This window comes from Chelonoidis abingdonii, chromosome 3, assembly GCF_003597395.2.
Source record: "Chelonoidis abingdonii isolate Lonesome George chromosome 3, CheloAbing_2.0, whole genome shotgun sequence".
Lineage (NCBI taxonomy): Eukaryota > Metazoa > Chordata > Testudines > Testudinidae > Chelonoidis > Chelonoidis abingdonii.
Window position 1 is genome coordinate 113,892,739 of NC_133771.1, and position 22,803 is coordinate 113,915,541.

Consider the following 22,803-nt stretch of genomic DNA (forward strand, 5'->3'; position numbering starts at 1 on the left):
CTGGAAACATTTTCAGTTTAGAGTACTCTTTCTACACTGACAGTAAAGCTTCCACCGTGCAAATTGTCTTAAAGGAAGTGGGGGGATAGATTTTTGGCAGCCCACTTGCTGTGCAAACAGAGAGCGAAGTTAAGAAGATCTATGATATGAGGAAGCTGGGAAATTCTTTTGAGGTGGTATGTGTTTCTGACTAGCTGACAGACATTGGGCCCCACAAGGTCTTTGGGAATGGAATGCGCATTGCTCATCCCTACTTGCTACAGTGATGGAGTTACATAAATTCCTGAGGCAGATAGACAAGTTGTAATTTTTAACTCACTATATTGGAAGTGATGCTTAGTCATAATGAATAAAAACAGTGATATATCTTTATTTCAACATTCAGGCTTTTCTTTCTGGCTGCACTAGTAGAATTCTTGTCCAGGTCCTCATCTTCTCCAGTCTGCCTTACTGCAACTTCTTTCTTGCTAGTCACCCTATCAGACATGCCACTCCACTCCAATACATTCAAAATTCACCTTGTCAGCAGCATCATGTTTGCTTATTGCACGGATCTCATTACTTCCCTTTTTAAAACCCTACACTGGCATCTTCTCTTTCACCACTTAAGTTTTAGTTTCTTGTCTTTACTCTCATGGTCTACCATAGCTCTGCTCTGCCCTACTTGTCCTCTCTAGTCCCTTATTGTGACACCTCCCTGCCTCTTCTGATCCACCAGTGATGCTAGTCTTGTTAGCTTATCCCATAACTGTCTCCTTACCGTCCTCTACAGCCCTCCTTATACATGCAGCGCTCTCCCATGAATTAATCTGGATGGAAGGTCACTACCATCCTTGCACCAAAATGTCACCTCAAGACCCATCTCTGTTGTGACACCTATAAGAAATTATGTATCCTGTAATGGTTTAGTCATTAGTTGGGGATAGTTTATTTTATGGAATAGAATAAAATAAACCAAAATAACAAAGCAACCCCCGCCTCACCCCTCTCCCTGACACCCCACCCATCACAACTATTTTTGGTACTTTCAGGTACCTTCCCACATCCCTTTTTTGTCCTCATTATGATCATACTTACCTGTAACCACCTCAAATTAGTCTGCAGGCCTTTTGGGACAAAGACTTTGTCTTATGCTTTTCTACAGCTCTTGCCACAGTGTGCTTCCAATTCTGATTAGGGCCCTCTGTGCTATCACAATACAAATAAATAGCAACACAGGTAATGAATCATTGATTTGATGACTTCCTGGGTGGCATATAGTTCCGTATAACCTTTTCTAAGTAAGTTGCTATCTTGCTAGTGGTTAGCATCATTGCATTGTAAAGAAAAGAAACAAGCAAAGAGAGATCGAATGCTCGCCCTATGAAGTATGCTAGTGCTGCTTCTTAATCAGCTTGCAAGAGTTTTTGTTGAGCAATACAAAATACTGCTTTCCCTGCACCCTGTGGGAGGCTGAATGCAATGTGTGGGTGGCACCCCAAGCTCCTGGTGGCTTAGCTTGTGTTTGTGTAATATATTGATACTTGGAGGGTGGTTTCTGTTTCCAGTTCAGGAAAGCACACAGGAACCTGCTTAAGTCCATTTGCACTTAGGACAGTTCTTAAACACATGCCTAAATTTAAGTGCTGTCCTGAATAGGGATGCTTTCCTGAATTGAGGCCAATATCTGTATCTTAAATTTTAAAAGAAATCCCTTTTGGCCCCCTCTCCTGCTTATCTGTCCCCTTTCCTCACCTATTCTTTCTTTATAATGTACAAGCCTCTTCTCTGAAAATAACTATCCTATGTTTCTCCAATGTGAATTTTGGAGCATCAGACAGAGGAGTGCGGAGATGCATGTGTCTCTGTTGCTAGCGCACAGTTTAAAAATTCTGATTATGTGAGCCAATCAGAGGAGAAGGATTAGTATATTCATTGCATGACTATTTCTCTGTCAAGTGAGAAATGCATATGAGATGTGATGAATCAGAGTATAGGAATTGAATAAATGGCAACAAAATATCAAAACCACACCAAACACTGAAAGCTATATACAAAAAGGTATTTCTTCAACTTCAGACTGAAATGTGATTTTTGTTTGTAATTGGTTTTACCGAGTATTGTTGTATGACACATCTAAGATTACTATAATTGATAGAGATTAGAGGAAATATTCTGTTTTTGTCATGTGTTTTCTTTGTGAATCTGACAGTCCATTTCAGTATTTCTTCTGTAGAATCAGTCACTGTTGTTTGTGTAGGTCTCTTACACAGCTACAGGGGGAGAAAAATATCCTTTTAATCCACTTTCTGATGGTCATGGTGGACTAGTGATGAAATTGTGATGTAAAACAGAAATTCTTGAATTCTAATCCTATTTATGCTACAGAATTGTGTGGCCTTGTGGAAAACACCTTACTTACCTTTGTCCATTTCCTTGTCTGTAAAACTGGGACACTAACTCTTACCTATATCATCAGAGTGTAGAGCCATGTTTATAAAGTTGATTGAAGGTGAAAAGTGCTGTAAAATGTTCAGTGTTTTTCTTCCTAAAGTATGTGTAGCATTTTTATATTTCATTAGGCTTTCCCTACCTCGGACATTTAAAAATATTTTTGTGTTTCTTACTTGGATATATTTTTTGCTTCCCTTTCCAGAATCATCAGAGCCAGCTTGAGATCTTTGATGAGAATGTTGCCCACATAAGTACTTGGCTCTATCAAGCTGAAGCCCTGCTGGATGAGACTGAGAAAAAGCCAGCGAGCAAAAAGGAAGAAACAGTGAAGGTTGCAAACTTGATCTTTTAAAGCAGGGAGTTATAAAAGAATAGCACTTTTTGATTCCATGTGAGATTGAGTTAGCTTTTCTGGTTGATTTTTCTTTATACTGCAGTAACTTTCTGCTGTTTCTGCTTCTCAGCGTTTGACATCAGAATTGGATGGTGTGAGTCTCCGAGTGGATAATGTGCGGGACCAAGCCGTTATCTTAATGAACAGTCGTGGCGTGTCGTGCCGTGAACTCGTAGAACCGAAGCTGTCTGAACTGAACCGGAACTTTGAGAAGGTATCGCAGCACATCAAAAGTGCTAAGGTGAGCAAGCAAGAAAGAGTCACAAAACCAGGAAGTTAATTTATATTACACACATATTATTCAAATGGTTTTTTATGTGTATACTACTAATAATGGCTTAATAGGGATAACTTCATTTTAATATAGAAAGATCCTTTTTTCTGTGTAACTCTATGTAAATTTCTCTATATGCGAAAATTAATAGATTCAGTAAGTAGCCAGTCACACCTACTGGTCAGCAGGGTATGAATCCTGAATTGGATCATAGGTGAAAGGGTGTAGTGGCACTAAGGTGACCAGATGTCACAATTTTATAGTGACAGTCCCAGTATTTGGGGCTTTTTCTTATTTAGGTGCCTATTACCTCTTACCTTCTGTCCTGATTTTTCACACTTTCTATCTGGTCACCCTAAGTGGCACCAATCTATTATCTACTAGTTATTTATTAGACCGTAAGGTAAAGCCATATCTTGGCATGATTGTCAGCCTCTGTTAGAGAGGGGCTGCAGGACTAGGCTAGCCAGAGGCCTGCAGGCTGAAATTCATTGGCAGAAACTCTCTGGCATGTACCAATATTCTACCTAGCTATCTCCAGTTATTGTAGTGAGGCAACTCCTGCGATTTCATTACAAGTCCCATGATATTTTGGTGTTTTTCTGTTGTGGTCGTATATATAATGAGAATCTCACTTTTCTTTTTAAAGAAAGCCAAGCTGCTTGCCCTTTTGGTTGTGGAAAATAGCTTGAAATTATGAACCTTAAAGGCTCAAATACCAGAATGCTAATGAAAACACTCCAAATTAATTATTTTTAAAATCTCATGATTTTGAGGAAACCTCATTCAGGATTTTTGAATCCTGGGATGAGCAATACTGTTTGAGCAGGGAGTGGGTTAGCTTTCTTTTCTGAAAATAAATAGTTCAATAGTTTTATGGCCTGATCCTTGAGACAGGCATGTGGGTTGATAACTACTTACACAGAGAATCACATTTACATGAGTTACTTCAGTACTTGCAGGACTGATCCTTTAATGCGTGTGGTTTTTGTTTTGCTTTTGTGCTACAGATACTTGTTGGTCAGGAACCCTTGCCTTACACATTTCCTGTTGAGCCAGAACCCCAGGAACCTGGAGTGGCTTCTGCAGACCTTCTCAAATTTGAGAGTGATTTACAAAACATGTTAAAAGTTGTGGAAAAGCACATGGAGTCAAGTGATGAAGATGAAAAGGTTTGTGAGGAATGGATGAATTAAACAGCTTCATCACCTCTTCTTTGTTTCTGTAATTCAGCAGTGTCTTTTAACTGAACTGATCTCTGTGAAAAGGAAATTGTTGATATCTCTCTATAAATATGTAATATCACAGTTTTACTGAAGACCACCTTAAATTGTCAGTAAAGTAGAGCGGCTAGGGCAGAATGAGGGGATGAGTAGAATAGCTTCTCCTCATCCTAGCATGAATAAACTATGCTCTCTACCTTGCTCGCTGTGCTCTCTACGTAGCTCACTGTGCTCTTTGGCTGGTGCAGTGAGAACTCCTCATCTTGTCTTAATCCATTTTAATGATGGCTTTATACGTGCTTTAGTCTTTGATGCTTGTGGAGAATTGGAATTTCTCAGCTCCAGTTTATTTTGGATGACAGTGAGATGCTTAACAGTACTGAAGTGTTAATTTTGTTAGCATTTAGGCAGTCAGCAAATCCATTCTGAATACTCTAACATGGCTTTCTGTAAATGACCATAGGCTTCTGTAATTTTAGATGGATGAAGAGAGAGCGCAGATTGAGGAGGTTTTACAGAGTGGAGAGCAATTGTTACAGCAGCCCATGGAGGACAACAAGAGGGAGAAGATCCGCTTGCAGCTGTTGCTTCTGCAGACAAGGCATAACAATGTAAAGGTGTGACTTCAGAGTTTTAACATGACTGACTTCTGGTGCAGTTTACGTGGTTGACTTCTGGAAGCTTATTTGAAATCTGATTGTGACCATTTAATAGCATGGTTTAGGGGATGAAATCCTTCAGGATATTTAGTGTACATACAGAAAAAATGACTAACTGAACCTTGGTGATCCCAAATTCAAAAATATTCCCCAAAGTTAGTTTTGTTTTTCTGTAGTTCGATTTTCCTGAATTTTTAAATTTGTCCTCCGAGCCAATCAGAACTTGCTATAATTAGTTAGTCTCCACATCCTACTAAACAGGGTCTGAGCTTGATTTAAAATAAATGAGTAAAATCCATCCCCCAATTTATTTTTCTCAAACTGTGTATCCCCTCCATCCCTATTTTGTTGTAGGAACTGAAGTCTTTTCAAAGGAGGCAGGTGGTGGAGCTCTCCCCTGCGTTTTCACAATATAAGAGAGAGAAGGAAAGTATATTGAACTGGCTGAATGAGACAGAACGCCGTCTGTCAGGACTGCAAGGAGAGGAAGATGAACAAAAACTACAGGTAAATACAGATGTTCAAAAAATTAAGAATGGAGGTAATGACTTCATATTAGAATTGTGTGCTGGGGCTCGGGGATATTCTTTTGATGCTGCTATGGTAAGGAATGTGTCCAGAAAGGTTATATTAATTTTTCCATTGTGTTTCCTCGGCTTGTGTCAGTCTTGGATTAACCTGGAGTATTGCCTTATTATTGGAGGACCAGTAGCAACCATGGCTAACTTTCTTTTAAATCTGTTATTTTGTGTACACAATATTTATTATAGGCAAGTGTTTAGTGCTGCCTCTAGTTAAGGTTTTCAGCTTCTTCTAATCTTGATGCCAAACTTTGCAGATTAGCTTGATGTATACTAGTAATATTTTTGATCTGTTAAATTTTCAGATATTTTTCTCAAGATAGTTTGTTCACTTGAGACTTACTTTTAGCCAGCCCGTGATTTTATCTAGTCTCAGAAGGGAAGCCTTTTCCTGGTTGGTCATCTTGGCTCCTAGGAGGGTAATCTGACAACTTGGTCTTTTAGGATTTCTTAGAATGTCTGGAGTTGGCGCAGCATCCATAATCGTATTAAAAGAAAAGAGTTGCAGAATAATATCTGTTAAATGTTCGATGGGGGGGAAAAAAAGCAATCCAGTTGCTGATGATTGTGGATTGTAGGAAGTAAGGAAGAGAGCTGTAAAGCTGTGTATCCACCATTCTTCAGTGGTACCCATTAGGTCTAACTGCATTCAATTTTAATACACATACAAATGTATCTCTTAACATTTGAAATATATGTATTTAGAGAGAGTTTTATATTACCGTATCTGTTTTTATTGTATTTTATTATGGTCATCTTCATAGATTTGAATTATACTCTGTATACCAGAGCTACCGAATTGATTAGGTTTGAGTGGTCCTGTTTAAATTCTATTACAGTGTAATAGCTTTACTATTTATGGGGGGAGGGATAGCTCAGTGATTTGAGCATGGGCCTGCTAAATCAAGGGTTGTGAGTTCAATCCTTGAGGGGGCCACTTAAGGATCTGGGGAAAATCAGTACTTGATCCTGCTAGTTAAGGCAGAGGGCTGGACTCAACAACCTTTTGGGGGGAAAAAAACACATTTGTCCACAATTAAGAATAAATTTCTGTTTAAAGAAGTAATTACATACTAAATCCCCATAAGTTCATTTTCTGTTAACTTTAACTTGGAAATATGAATAAGATTTTTCTTATTTTTTTTTAAAAAAGAGAAACCTGTGTTAATATGTCAGGCCCTAATCATGCAAAGACTTACACGTGTGCTTAACTTTACACAATATAAAGTCTTGTTGAAGTTTGTGGGGCTACTTAATGTGTGTAAAATTAACCAGATGCATAAATCTTTGCTGGATTGTGTGCTAGTTTTCTGAAGAAAAATGATATATTCAGTAATTCAGTGGAATATAAAAATTAAATGTAGATATTAAGCATTTGAAATAATTTCTCCTGAACTTTGAGAATACTAAGTTTGTTTACATTATGCATAAAATTATACACACGTGTACTCAAGGTAGTATAAAATAGTATAATTCTAATGCCTTGTATTATTTGACTACTAGTATGTGATCATGTAAAAAAAACACGGACTATCAAGGCACATGCAAAAGAGGGTGCAGTTAAGGTTTCATAAATAACTTTCACTTTGTCATGTCCAAACTTCTGAGTACTTCACTTTGTAACCTCATAATTCTTAAGATAATTTTTGTCTGAGAATTCATATTTAACTACAAACGGTGAAATATGACTTATGAGAGTTACATTGTGTGTCGTAGTTAGAGCCCCAAACAGCTAGAAGTTCTCAACTAATTTGAAAGGACTTTCTGCTCAGATGGTATTTATTGATTTAGTTTCTGTCCAGAAATCCATGTTTTTAGATGTTGAGGATATGAATTCCTTACTTTCTTTTTCTATTTCTCCTTTTCATCCTACCAAGATAGTTTGGCTGCCATGACAATTAATTTAATATTTTATGCAATAACTATGAAAAGCCCTGTGAAGCAGTAAGTAATTTCTTGGACAAGCTTGGGGGTTAGGCAATCTGTGAAGTTAGTTCTGAATTTCCGGTTATGAACTTTCATAATTAAAACCCAATCAGTTTCTTTATGATGGTTCTGTAACTTTTTAAACCCAGGGCCAATTAAAGAGGGGGTGGGAAATGTTCATGCTCTGAATGAGACCTAGTCACAGGGTCCCGTGCAGGCTCTCCCACTTTTGTGCCTGCAGCCTGTGTTTAGGCTAGTATGATAGTGTGTTCACTCCTTCTTTTGTTGGATTACTCAAGTGTCTTTATTCACAGTGCTCGTGCAGTTCCCAGATCCCCCAACAGTTAGTGCTCCACGGACTCTCCCCAGGGTCTTCTGGCCCTTGAGGTTTCCTTGTTGGTAAGGAGACAGAGCTACTGCCCTCTTGTCTCCTCTCAGGCTATCCTCCTCACTGAGGTTTGCCCAGGGCTTTTAAAGCCCTCTCCTGCTTCAGCCCAGCTGTCACTACTTAGCTCAGTATGTTCCTCTAAGCCAGCCTTCCTTAGGGCTTGCAGCTGGGCTCCCTGCTGAGTACCTGCATCTCTACACCAGGCCTCCTGGCCAGAGAGCAGACTGCAGCCAGCATTTTGGCAGAGCTTTAAAGAGGGTTTTACCATACCCTGCCACAGACCAATGTAGCCTAAAATATGTATGTGATACATGTCATTTAGAGTTAGTGCCTCATGGCTGTCATAGATAGCTGATGCAATAAGGTTATAAGAGCTTGTCTGCTGTCCTTAGCTACTTTGTATATCCTGATAGCTACGTTAAGGCTTCAGGGTCACATTAATGGTAATCCCCTTTAGATGGACATTTTAAATCATTAAGGTTCTATTGTGTACCTGTGGAATCACTGGGCTGTTAATTATGGACTCTAAGTTTGCCGAACCTGTATCTGGTTGCTCTATCAGGTACTTCATTAATCATTCCTGCCTATATGCATAACCCATCTGGGTTTACTGCTGCACCAGGAGGCAGGCACCCTGAGACAAGCCATCTTAAAATGGGACTAGATTTACTTCATGGTGTGCTTGAGATCTCCCTGCATGTCAGACAGCGCTCGTACTCTACCAAGAGCCTCTTAAGGCTTCCATCAAACAGAGGACAAATCTAATAGCTAAAGGGAACCTCTTGAGGTGAGCCATTGTAATCTTTCACCTTGCTCATATCCCTTTCAGACACTGAGTCCAAATGGGTTTGAACAGGAAAGAGAGTAGGGGCCTCTCAGCACAGATCTCAAATCTTCACCATTCACCCAAGAGTTTCTTCCAGATTTCTGGATTCTTCTATACTGTGCATTCCTGAGACAGAATCTCTGAGAGGAAGCAAGCCCCAAAAGCGTAAACCAACAGTCTCATGTCTCCTTGTGGAATGAAGAACTGCTTCCACTCAGTGCCAGGAAATGTAATTTCCGACAAAATGTTATACAGACAAACAAGGCTGCATTTTAATGTACTTCAAAATAAATCCAGTCTGGCTACCCTTCCAGAGATCATTGAAATGTAGGGCTGGAAGGGACCTTGAGACATCATCTAGTCTAGCATCCTTACTGTGGTAGGACCAAGTAAACATAGATCTCAAACTAATTACTCCCCTCCCCCACCCCCAAGCTTTAGAAAATTATTTGACATGAACAAATGTTCATTTTAAAGATTGGAAGGGAATTTGCTGCTGGTACCCATGCTGTTCTCTTCCTGATAAACTGGTGTTGACATTTAATTGGGTCAGAACACAATCACTAGAGTCTCTTAAGTAATATTCTCTCATAGTTAAGTAAAGCTCTCCATTTTTCCTTTTATTCTGTATACTTAAAAAGACCTCAGGATTTCGTAAATGTGGGCAATTTCTTTTGCAGTAGTTAAGTAGCAAATTTGTGCACTCACTGACTGCTCTGATTGAACTCAAATGAGCAGGTAAAATGGACACAGCAATCTCAAATGAAAAAGTCTGTTGCCAGAAATCAGTGTGTGTGGCAAGAGTGGTTTGAAATGCTGGATTTCCCTGACCAGCAGGATGTTTATTTGCAAAGATGGGAATACAGTGGAAGCTTGATGAACATGCTCTGAATACATATTCCCCATTCATATTGAAGATGTGTATTTTGTAAAGAGAAATGCCCAGATCCTCAAAGGTATTTAGGTGCTTATTGCTATCAAGGGAAATAAGGGTTAGACTCCTTAGATATCATTGAGAATATGGGTCAAAATGTTTAATAAACCTGCCTTTTCAGCAGTGAAATTAGTGATGGAAAAGGCAATTAGCTCATCCAGTCACATTTCCCGAGGCAATAGCTCTACCGCTTGATCTTTGATTTGCTTTTTATCTTTTGGTGCTCAAGATAAAAATGTTGGGCGCCAAACTTCCGTGCTTATGATTCTTTTAAAAAGAAAAACACCAGGCTTATATGAGATTTAGTTGGAGTGAGCCAAGTTGCAAGAGACATAATTATGTGAGGCAGAAATTACTGTTCTTCGAGTGATTGCTCATATCAATTCCAGTTAGGTGTGTGCGCGTGCTGTGTGCACGGATGTCAAACTTTTTCCCTAGCAGCTACTCATTGGGCCGGCTGGGGAGTCCCCGGAGTGGCGCCAATATGATGTTCTATCTAAGACCCTGCCAGCCTGACCCCCCCCTTCAGTTCCTTTTTACCACCCATGACAGTTGTTGGAACAGTGGTCTCTTGTCTCAAGTGCTCCACTTATCCCTAGCTTCTCTTATTTTGATTGTCGATTAATTATTAGTTAGCGTTAAGTGTTTCCTATAGCGTTAAGTGTAGTTTAGTAGTTGAGGGCAGTCCCATCAATGACTGCCCTGCAGGGCTCTGGGGCATGCTGTCCCAGGGCTTCAAGTCTTGCAACTTTTGCGACAAGCCCATGCCTACGGGCGACCCCCACGACTCCTGTCTCAGGTGCCTGGGAGAGGTTAGACTCACGGTGCTGGTCTCGCAGTCCTGATCCTTGGAGCTGTTCCTGAGGTCGTTATTGATTGCTGGGTCATGGTCCTGCTCCATATCCTGGTCACGATCGGCAACCTCGTGGCACCATTTGGACCAATGCAGTATGGAACTCTGATCCCCACATCAACTGTCGCACCGGCCTGCAGCCCGTCGCCGCACTCCATCGTGGCACTGGTCACCAGAGTGGCATCGCTCTCTATTGCGGTGCTTCTCTTCAGCGTGGCACCGGTTGCGGTCGCGATCAGCCTCCCAGCACCGATCCCAGCATGACCTGCACCTACCAAGGAACTCAGTACCACCTTTGCTTCACTTGCGCACCGCTCTTCCTTGGCCGTCGTAAACTCGATCCCCTTCTGACAGGTTGGAGAGAGCTTCAGGGTTCTCGGACATTCCCCAGTTGGGCCCGGGGAGCCTTGGCCAAGATCCCCCAGCACCCAACTGGCAGCCCATACCGTCCCACCATCCCACCCCCCTTCCCCATCCCTCTTCAAGGACACTTCTCACAAGCAACTCCTCATTCAGGAGGTTCAATCCCTCCTTGCCCTAGGGGCAGTGGAGGAAGTTCCTCAGGAGCTATGGGGCAAGGGTTTCTATTCCCGCTATTTCCATATCCCCAAGGCAAAGGGAGGCCTAAGACCTATTCTGGACCTCAGGGAGCTCAACAAGTACATCGTCAACCTGAAGTTCTGTATGGTCTCCTTAGCCACTATCATTCCCTCACTGTATCGGGGAGACTGGTATGCCATCCTCGGTATGAAAAATGCGTACTTACATTTCAATTACTCTACCCCAGATGTTTCCTCCAGTTCGTGGTGAGCAAGATGCACTATCAGTTTACAGCCCTCCCGTTCGGCTTGTGCACAGCCCCTCATGTCTTTACCAAGTGCATGGCGGTCGTGGCAGCCTTTCGTCGCCGACACCACATGCACGTTTTCCTGTACCTCGACGACTGGTCTATACGGGGCTAGTCTCACTATCATGTCCGGTCTCAGGTACATCTAATCACAGGCACGTTCACTCGCTTGGGTATCATGGTAAGTGTCAGCAAATCCGTCCTTGCACCTACTCAAACAATAGAGTTCATAGGTGCACTCCTGGATGCAAACCAAGCGAGGGCTTTCCTTCCGGAAACACGGCACCTGGCTATAGCAAGCATAATTACCAGCCTCTGTAAGTTTCCCACCACCACAGCAAGGCAGTGCCTCAAGTTGCTGGGTCACATGGCATCCTGTACCTACATGGTGCAGGACACCAGACTAAGAATCAGACCGCTACAAACGTGCTTGGCTTCAGCCTACCGACCTGGATGCGACAGTCTAGAAACGGTCCTCACGATCCCGAAGTGCACACTCGACTCCCTACTATGGTGGCTGGATCCTTGGATGGTGGGTGCTGGGGCCCTGTTCCATCCCCCCCTACCCACCCTTACCCTGGGCACAGACGCATCTGCCCTGGGATGGTGGCCCACCTTGGGAAGCTGACAACGCAGGGCTTATTGCACGAGAGCGAGCTGTCATTGCACGTCAACATCAAAAGAGCTCAGGGCGATTCGCCTTGTGTGCCAAGCCTTTCTCCTCCACTTGCAGGGCCACTGCGTAGTAGTCCTAACAGACAACACCGTGGCCATGTTCTACCTGAACAAGCAAGGCAGAGTCCGGTCATCGCTGCTCTGCCAAGAAGCCCTCCTTCTGTGGGACTTCTGCTTATCCCACTCCTTCAACTTTCAGGCCTCGTACCTGCCCGGTGTTCAGAATATTCTGGCGAACAACTTGAGCAGGTGTTTTCTTACTCACAAATGGTCAATACGTCTGGATATTTTTAGTTCCATTTTCCGCACCTGAGGGTTTCCCCGAGTCAACTTGTTCGCTTCACAGTCCAAGAGGAAGTGCCCAGTCTTCTGTTCCTTCCGGGGTCACAGCCCGGGCTTGATAGCAGATGCCTTCCAGATCACGTGGTTGGGTCAGTTGCTTTATGCCTTCTCTCTGTTTCTGTTGGTACACAAGGTGCTCCTCAAGGTCCGCCGGGACAAGGCAGATGTCATTCTGGTAGCTCCTGCCTGGTCGTGTCAGTGTTGGTACCCATTCCTGCTGGACCTGTTAATCCAGGCTCCCCTGTGTCTCCCTCTCAGCGCTGAACTCATCTCTCAAAACCACGGTCATCTGCAACAGGACCTTCAGTTGCTCCACCTCACGACCTGAAGGATCTGTGGCTAAACCAGGCTGAACGCACCTGTTCAGACTCGGTAAGGCGGGTGCTTCTTGAAAGTCACAAGCTGTCAACCTGGCTTATCTATAAAGCCAAGTGGAAAAGGTTTTCCAGCTGGTGCGCTCAGTGGCAGGTGCCCCCACTTCAGGCTTAAATTCCGTGCATCTTGGGCTACCTGATATTCCTAAAGGACCAGCGCCTAGACTTTGGATCCCTTGAGGTCCACCTCGCAGCTATCTCTGCATTTCACCCAGGCGCGACCAGGTGCCCCGTGTTTGCACACCCGGTTGTGTGGCTTTTCCTTAAAGGCCTGGAGAAAATCCAACCTCCAACGAAGGCCACCCTTCCCTGCATGGGAACTTAACTTGGCCCTCTCTTGCCTTATGGGCCTTCCTTTTAAGCCGCTGGCCTCCTGCTCACTTCTCTCTCTCTCTCCTGGAAGGTCGCCTTCCTAGTGGCCATCACTTCTGCACATCAGGTGTCTGAACTACAGGATCTCACGTGTGACCCGCTCTATACCATATTTTATAAAGTTCAGCTAAGACCTCACCCGGCCTTTCTACCAAAAGTGGTGTCCTGCTTCCCTGTGAGCCAGGATATCTCCTTACCCATTTTCTACCCAAAACCGCATGCTGACCTTTGTGAAAAGCGTCTGCATTCTCTTGATGTTCGAAGGGCACTCCCCTTCTATATAGACCGGACAAAGCCTTTTCGTAAAACAACCCAGTTGTTTGCCACTATTGCGGAGCGGAAGAAAGGTGCTCTGGTTTCCTCCCAACGAATATCTTCATGGATCACCGGGTGCATTCGTGCTTGCTATAACCTGGCAAATGTCCCTCCGCCTGCTTTTATGACTCACTCCACGAGAGCTCAGGTGTCATCAGCTGCCTTCCTGGCACACATTCCTCTCCAGGAAATCTGCAGGGCTACCATAGATTTATAGACTCTAGGACTGGAAGGGTCCTTGAGAGGTCATCGAGTCCAGTCCCTTGCCGTCATGGCAGGACCAAATACTGTCTAGACATCCCTGATAGACATTTATCTAACCTACTCTTAAATATCTCCAGAGACGGAGATTCCACAACCTCCCTAGGCAATTTATTCCAGTGTTTAACTACCCTGACAGTTAGGAACTTTTTCCTAATATCCAACCTAAATCTCCCTTGCTGCAGTTTAAGCCCATTGCCTTCTGTTCTGTCATGGTAAAGGCTAAGGTAAAATTTTCTCCCTCTCCGGATGACACCCTTAGATCCTGAAAAACTGCCTATATGTCCCTCTCAAAGTCTTCTCTTTTCCAAACTAAATATCCCAATCTTTCGCCTTCTTGCATAGGTCATTTCTCAGGACCTTTAATTCATTTTGTTGCCTTCTCTGACCTCTCCAATTTCTCCCAATCTTTCTTGAAATGCGGTGCCCAGAAAACTGACGACAATACTCTAGTTGAGGCCTAACCATGCAGAGTAGAGCGAGAAGAATGACCTTCTCTGTTGCTTTACAAACACACCTGTTAATGGCATCCCAGAATCACGTTGCTTTTTTTGCAACAGTATCACACTGTGACGCACATATTTAGCTTGTGGCACTATGACCCCTAGATCTCTTTCTGCCAACTCCTTCCTAGACATCTCTTCCCTTTCTGTATGTGTGAAACTGATTGTTCTCCTCTAAGTGGAGCACTTGCATTTGTCTATAATTGAACTTCATTCCGTTTACCTCAGACCATTTCTCCAATTAGTCCTAATCATTTGAATTTTGACCCTTTCCTCACAAAGCAGTTGCAATCCTCCCAGTTGGTATACGTCAGCAAAAATATAACGTTTCTTCTATACAACATAGAAGTTGATATGAACATAAGAACAACATAATCGTTATTGAAAAGATATTGAATGCAGATCTTGTCCAAAAAAAGTACCCTGTGAGAACCCCATTGTTATACCTTTCCAGCAGGATGGAGCCATTTAATAAACTACCTGAGTAGTTATCCAGCCCGTATGCACCCACCTTATAGTAAGCGCGCCATCTAAATGTGTTTGCCTAGTTATCGATAAAGGATATCAATGTGGACCGTACAAATGCTTACTAAAGTCTAGTATACCCAATCCACCGCTGCTTCCCTTGTCCACAAAGACCTCGTTATCCTATCCAAAGAAGCGATCAATTGGTTGACACGAATTGTTCTTTACAAAACCATGCTGTGCTATTCCTATACACTTACCACCTTCAAGTGTTTTGCAGATGATTCCTTAATACTGTCCATTATGCTTCCCTGGCACAGAAGTTAAACTAACTGTTCTGTTAGTTTCCTGGGTTGTTTTATTTCCTTTTTATAGATGTGCACTATATGGCCTCTTTTCCAGTCTTACTGAATCTCTCCTCTCCATTACTTGTCCAAAGATAAAGCAAGCTCAGATAGCTCCTCTATTAACTCTTGAGTATTCTAGAGCATTTCATCAGCCCTGATATTGCAGGCATCTAACTTTCTGAAAGTGATTTTTAACTTCTCTTTTTTATTTTATTTCTAAACCTACCCCCTTTCCCATAAGCATCACTTTGTTAGACATTCCTTCAGACTTCTCAGTGAAGACTGAAACAAAGAAATCCTAAGCATCTCTGCATTTCCAAGTTCCTGTTACTGTTTTCCCTCCTCAACTGAGTCAGTGGACCTACCCTGTCCTTGGTCTTCCTCTTGCTTCTAATGTATTGATAAAAAGTCTTCTTGTTTCCCTTTATTCCCCTGGCTAGTTTGAGCTCATTTTGTGCCTTTGCCTTTCTAATCTTGCCCCTGCATTCCTCTGTTTGCCATGTGGGCCTCCATTCACACCTTCACATTCCACTACGCCATCGTTCGGCACTCTTGGGATGGTGTGACCTTTGGCAGAGTGACCCTCCAATCTGTGGTTCCTTGACTCTGACCCCACCTCTGAGTCACCAAACTGGAATTGATATGAGCAAGCACTCAAAGCAGAGGAAACGGTTACTCACCTTTCTGTAACTGTTGTTCTTTGAGATGTGTTGCTCATATCTGTTCCATTCCCACCCACCTTTCCCTCTCTCGGAGTAGCCATCAAGAAGGAACTGAAGGGGGGTTGGGCTGGCAGGGTCTTAGAATGCCATATTGGCACCATTCTAGGGGGCTCCCTAGCCGGCCCGATGGGTAGCTGCTAGGGAAAAAGTTTCCGATATCTGTGCACACGGCGCAAGCACCTAACTGGAATAGATATGAGCAACATATCTCAAAGAACAACAGTTACAGAAAGATGAGTAACCGTTTTTTCCTCCCTAGGCCTTGTTTGTTCTGCATCTCCACATTTAAGGAGGAGAAAAGCTGAATTTATAAAGCAATACTGTAGTAATATGCATACACCACTCTGGTGTGTTTACCCATTGAATGATGTGTGAAAGGGGGAAATAACTTTTCAGTGATTGCAGACAGCTGTAATTAGGTGTACTCTGCAGGAACTGCTTCAGGAGCTTGAACAGCACCGTGAGGAATTCACTGCTTTGCAGAAGAAAAGCAGCAACCTGTCCCAATATGGCCCAGTTGGGGAAGCAGAGCACACCAGTGTGTGTCAGCGCTGGCAACAAGTTGAAACCCAGTTTGCTGCATGTCAACAGATGCAGTTCAAACCCCAGGTAAGTGTGTGTCTCTCTCCTGCCCCCCCTCCCCACCCCCCGACAGTAAACAGTTGTATATTATAATGCAGCAGGACAGGAAGATAAATCAAAAGAACTATCCATTTGAATGACATCCAGAGACTTGCATTTGGCCAGTGCATACTAGCATGCAGCTGCAATAATCTGTAGTATCCTACATCCTCTGCTATGGAAGTAGCTGCAGAACAACAGCATGGGGGTTACTGCACCTTAGTGGTCCTACGTGACTTTTAGGCATTTGTCTATTCCCAGTCTTCTCCCACCCCTTGTGCACTGCTGAGGAAAGAGCCTGCAGAGAGCAAAGCTCTTGAGTTTTTTGCAGATGATGCAAAGAGACTGCCTCTCTTTCTGCAGCAGAAACACGCTGGTTCCAAGGCCAGGGAGGCCTGCATGGCTGCAGAAGAGAACCGGATCTATGTCTTCAGAATTAAATCACTTAAGTTGGTGAAAAATAAAGCATGTGAACAAAATGAACATATAGGAACACCCTGAAAATAGTAGCATGCCCATGGTTATAAATTTTCTAGATCTGTCAGTCATGACAGGCAGAATTACGCAATCAGCATATGCATATGTTGTGAGTTTTTTCTAATAGTGCCGTGCACTATTGTAATATTGCATCAAAGGTCATTCCTGATATATGATAGAGGTCTATAAAATCATAACTGGTGTGGAGAAAGTTAAAAAAGGAAGTGTTATTTATTCCTTCTCATAACACAAGAACTAGGGGTCACCAAATGAAATTAACAGGCAGCAGATTTAAAACAAACAAAAGGAAGTATTTCTTCAAACAACGCACAGTCAACCTGTGAACTCTTTGCCAGAGGATGTTGTGAAGGCCAAGACTATAACAGGGTTAAAAAAGAACTAGATACATTCATGGAGTATAGGTCCATCAATGGCTATTAGCCAGAATGGGCATCCCTAGCCTCTGTTTGCCAGAAGCTGGGAATGAGTGATAGGGGATGGGTCCCGTGGTGATAACCTGGTTTTTTCTTTCTCTCTGGAGCACCTGGCATTGGCCACTGTCGGAAGACAAGATATTGGACTAGATGGACCTTTGGTCTGACCCAGTATGGCCATTCTTATGATTATTTTAAGCCCCTGTGTTCTAATTATGCTCTCAATTGCATTAGAGCCAATTTTGTGCTTGTACATCATGATTTTTTTGTGTGCATGATAAATGGCTGAGACATAACATATGAATTAGTAGTCTCATGGCAGCATCCAGATGTTTCCAGTTTCAGTACACTGCTAGCACTGCAATTTGGCATCCTTCCTTAGAAGTGTTCAGTACCTGAGAGAAACTTCATTCAACAGCTAGATGCCCTGACTTGAGCTTCTTCTGTGCTTCTTTTACTCTTGACCACACAAATTATGCCCACTGGATTCTAATTAATTTGAACATGTTTAAGCAGCAAAGAGTCCTGTGTCACCTTATAGACTAACGGACATATTGGCGCATGAGCTTTCGTGGGTGAATACTCGCTTCGTCGGATGCATGCCCAGAAACATCCAGACATTGAATACAACTTTAAGCTTAACAGGTTCATAGAGTGAAAGACCCAAGCATGTTTTCTCAGCTACTGCTATTGATCAAACACAGAATTATTATCTCCAGGGAAAAGAAGAGCTGTTTGTCTCACTGACAATTGAAGTACATTTGGGTAGTGTATGATGACTAGGCCAGATGTTGCTTGAGTGATTTGGCAACTGTAAGAGGTTTAGTAGCACAATGGGAGGAAGAAAATGCAAAATGTCACTGATGAACAGCAGCTATGCAGAAATCAATTGCAAAAGTTGCCAATTTTCCTTCAATCTTCCTGAGATTGAACAATTGGGCTGTCCATTTTCAGAGGAGCACAAAAAGCTGACCTTCCTCAATACTGTTCTAAGGATTGTAGACCCAACTGCAGAAGAGACCTTTTGTAAGTAGAGGCATTTTCTGAAAATCACTTTTAATAGCTTAACGAAAGAAAAAATGCCACTTCATGCTGTTACTGATGTAGTTAATTACTCTGCTTTGCTTGCTGAACACCTGAAGTGAGCTTACCAAAAACCCAATCATGGATTTTAGAATATCTTGGAATTTTTCTCATTGTTTCTATATAGAGTGGTAGACACAGGATGAAAATTTAGATGAATTCTACCATCTATGTGTTTCTACCATCATGCTAACTGACAGCAACACTTAATGTTAATACTAAGAGTGATCTATTCACTGTCTACAGAATGCAGTGGAGGTGATTAATTAAAGGCATTGAAGTTACTAGTGTTCTTTCTACTGTCATTAAAAAGAACACTTTTTAGAAGATTGCACTCAGCATCACTTCACCCTTATCTCCCCTGCTGCTCCCAAAGTACAGTGTGGGACTATTTTATATATTTTAAAAGGTACAGGTAGATTTGGCATTGAATTGGAGTCCAAACAGGACACTGATTCTGTAGGCACTTCAGTATACTGGTACAACCTCTTACCTATAAGAGAGAACTCTTTCATTTCCTCTCCAATTTCCTTACTAAGCCATTGGCTCAAAACACAAAGGAACTTGCAGATTTAGAGTTCTGATACTCATTGTGCCATCATGCAGTGTTCTCAATTCATTTGGTTCTTGTAACCATGATAGTGTGTTATAAATACACCAGATGAAGCAGAGAATGTTCATTGCAAGATTTTAATTTTTACGGTTGATGTTAAGTCTGGTGTTTTCAGTGATGGCAACACAGTGTCCTCTGTCCATTAACAAACTTTTGAAACAGGACACTATTTCCACGATGTTTCAGCCCACAGAAAATTATTTTATATACCTGTGACTACTGTCTTTGCCAGACATGCCAACAATGCAACTTAGGCTACCTGGAGCTAATTTCCAGGAACTCTCCAGTCATCTATATCATATGCCATAGAAGAAAGCCACATTTTACTACCTCCAGTGCTTCCCTCTCTGTTAACTGGGAACTCAACCCATATAGACTGTGGTCTATAGAACCACATCAGATGATTCCAGAGGCCCCAGAAGTTACTAATCTCTTGTGGCTGCAAAATGGATACAGTGGATACTGTATGCATACAAACATGGAACTCAGTTGCACAGTTTTTTGGCATTATGAGGGAAAGTGAGGCACCAGCTATGATGCTAGAAACCATGTAAGCACCTTTCAACAAGAATATTGCTGGAAAAGTGCTCACATGCTTTTAAATCTTTTGTAGGGTCTTAGTCATCTCATGCAAAGCTTAAGACTTATGAGAGGATATTTAAAAATACTTTTGGGAGCAAAAAGTGCTAAGAAGACTGGGGGAGGAAAAATGGTGGGATGTGCTGGAGTAAATTTACAACTCTGTTTTGTCTTCAGTAAAGCGCTGACAACCAGGAAAGCAGAGACTATCTCTTGTTTCCTGTAAATATGAGTCGAGGGAGAAAGAGTTATATCTTTTGGCATGAGGTATAAAAATGAAGGTGGGAGAACTAAAAGATTGATTTTTTTGTTTTAAAAGGATTTAAAAAAAAAAATTAAATTAATTGCTGGTATAATCCTGATGGCCCTCTGTGGGATTGGGTAATTTTGGAAAGGTTAGAAAAAACTCTGTTTTTTAGTTTTAATTTAGAAAATGCCTACTCTGAATATAGGAGAAATTTTTCATTTGTAACAGTAGCCTTTTGTTTAGGATTTCCTTTTTTCCAAAATGTGTTAAATTGAGAAGAATAAATAATTAAATGACTTTTTATGTTTCTTTAGGCAATCCCAGTCCTGAGGTTAAAAGGCAACTATCCATCAGGAATTAGGGCCTCTCCTTTCCCTACTGAATACCTTGTTGAAATTAACAGAGTTTTGCTGGCCATGGCTGATGTTGAACTGTTGCTGAATGCACCAGAGCTAACCACTGGTGTCTATGAGGACTTCTCTACACAGGACGATTCATTGAAGGTATTGCAAATTGAAGCACTGTATTGCTAAAAGAGCAACAAAAAGGGATGAAAACCATGAAATGATTCAGTGATTACATTTTCAGTTTGTGTAGTATAGTGGTTCAATATATATCATGTGGAAAAAAAATAAGTAAATCCTACTTGTCTTTCCCATTATAGCTGTTATTGGTAACTGTCATATGCCAGTGCATATTTTCTCTCTCAATTTGGAACACTCAAGTTTGAAATGGAAAGTAGAGACGTGAGAAGTCGTTTTCTTCTTTCAGTGAAATTTTATAGTTGTCTGTTTATAAATATTGACTGCTACAGGGATTCCAATTTTTTTCATAGTGTGATCAACACCTTATTTAAAGAGAGAGAGCCTAATGGGTCAACTTCCCTTCCACTGTCTCAACCATGATTTCATACATGTATCCCTTTAGTAACTGCCGCCGTTACTTATTTGGAAAAGCATTAGGAAAGAATTTGTTCATAGCTGAGCTTACTACAAGTAAGGTTTGAGTAAGCAAACCACATGTTTAACTTTAAGCATAAAAATACTCTTGTCCCAATTCAGCACTTAAGCACATAGCTCATCCCAGTTGAAGTCAGTGGGACTACTCACATCCATTAATTTTTGTTTTTGAAAAAGTAACTTGCTGGGTAAAATTTTCCAAAGCACTTAAGTCTATTTTCAGAAATGAATTAGATACTCAGGGGGTCTAAGTCCCATTTACTTGGAAAGTTTTTGAAACTTATACCTGGTCTCCTTTTATTTTTAATTTCATTCCTCATCTCACGTCTACATCTCTGTTCCATGCACGTTTATTTGCCTACTGATGTTTCCCATTCACTGTACAAGCTTCTCTTTGTAGCGATGTCCCCTAAAAGAGGTAGCTAGGCTGACTGCTACTTTTGCTTGTTGCCTGTTGCTTGTATACATGTCTCGTGCTTCTTTGTAATTTCTTAGCAAAGTGTTATAAAAGCAGCTGGAAACAAGGAGAAAGAGCTAGCAGCATGTGATTCACCAGCTCTGTACAGACCACAGTTTGAGGACTCCTGGGCTAGTACTATTTATTAGTTTTTGGAGCAAGGGAGAATTAAAATAACTGAACTATTTCACTGAGAAAAGCAATTACTATTGCTCACCCAAATGTTTTCAGAAGTATACATCACTATAACATCATGCCTTGTTAGGGAGTGTCTCGATTCATTTTGATGATCATGCTGTTTTCAGTCCCTATTCCCTCCTTGCTGTATATGTGCACCCATAAAGGAGGAATTCCAGTGATGATAGTAATACTGCATGGGTTTAAAAAGGCTCATCATAGTTTTAGGTAATAGTGTCCCATACATTTTTCTTTTTGACAATCTTGCAGTATTTAAAATACATTTTGGAAGAAAAATAGCATGCAGAAGTGTATGGAATTTATGAAAATAATGAAATTACAATTGATAAAATCTGCAGTTTCACCCATATGCCACTGTATCTAGATCATGGAGAAGTCTCAGAATAGTGCCAGAACTCTGTAAGGTTCTGGAACACCTAGACACAATACTGCAATATGTTTTGAAATTGGCAGTATTAACTCTGAAATCTCTTTGTCCTTTAAAGTTAAAATGTTCACATTACTTTAATGCCATTCTGGGTATGTCAGAAATTGTGCGGGGTGTAATTTAAACTACCCCTTTTCTTAATGAGACTTCAAAGGAAGTTTTGATGAGATGAGGAAGAAACAGAAAAATTAACCTTAAGTGTACTGCGAGTGCAATCTTTGTTCAAAAGAAGAGAAAAAGTGAAGTTCATTCTAATACTTCTTGTTCCTTTAACTTAAAAACTGCTTGGCTGTAAATATGTATGTTGTCCTCTTATAAACTTGTGGAAGGGATAGAAGATTAAAAAGGTGCAACTGAAAACAGTTTTTCTCTGTTGATTTATCAACTGTTGGTGTTCTTCCCATGATAGCCAGTGTCTTCCATTTCTGGGTGTTCACCTGGCAATATTCACAATGTTTTTTTGACTGGGCTATTGACTATTCTTGTTTCCTGCTGGTGTTGACTTTACTAATGGGTTGGTACCATCATTGTGCTTGTAGAATATAAAAGATGTTTTGGACAAACTTGGGGACCAGATTGCAGTCATTCATGAGAAACAACCTGATGTTATACTGGAAGCATCTGGACCTGAAGCAATTCAAATAGGAGATGCACTAACACAGCTGAATGCAGAGTGGGACAGAATTAATAGGATGTACAATGATCGGAAGTGGTAAGTCTGTTTGATTTTTGTAGGAATATTTTAATGCAAGTGCAAAGGACTTCCATTTCTCCCCCCAGAGCCAGCTGTAACTCTGGTAACAGATGTATCTACCAAAGTCTGAGGGTCCATCTCGGTCAGCTGCAGGCACAAGCTTATTGATCTCGCTGGGACCAAAGTCCAGTCATTTTGTCATCTTTTTGTGCATTCCTCTAGTTCCTCTCATTCCAAGGATACTCAGGAAACTGAAAAGAGACAAAGTAACATTAATCCTCATGGTCCAGGTGTGACCAA

At 41.6% G+C, this 22,803-nt stretch overlaps 1 protein-coding gene across 1 annotated transcript in view; it reads left to right on the forward strand.

The window, feature by feature from the left end:
* The window catches only part of UTRN (utrophin), a 615,035-nt gene that overhangs the window by 218,490 nt on the left and 373,742 nt on the right, over positions 1 to 22,803 (forward strand). The window contains 8 exon segments of the mRNA XM_075064018.1: positions 2,636 to 2,764; positions 2,898 to 3,068; positions 4,112 to 4,273; positions 4,804 to 4,941; positions 5,338 to 5,490; positions 16,147 to 16,323; positions 20,083 to 20,271; positions 22,349 to 22,521. Coding sequence (XP_074920119.1) covers positions 2,636 to 2,764; positions 2,898 to 3,068; positions 4,112 to 4,273; positions 4,804 to 4,941; positions 5,338 to 5,490; positions 16,147 to 16,323; positions 20,083 to 20,271; positions 22,349 to 22,521 — 1,292 coding nt within the window.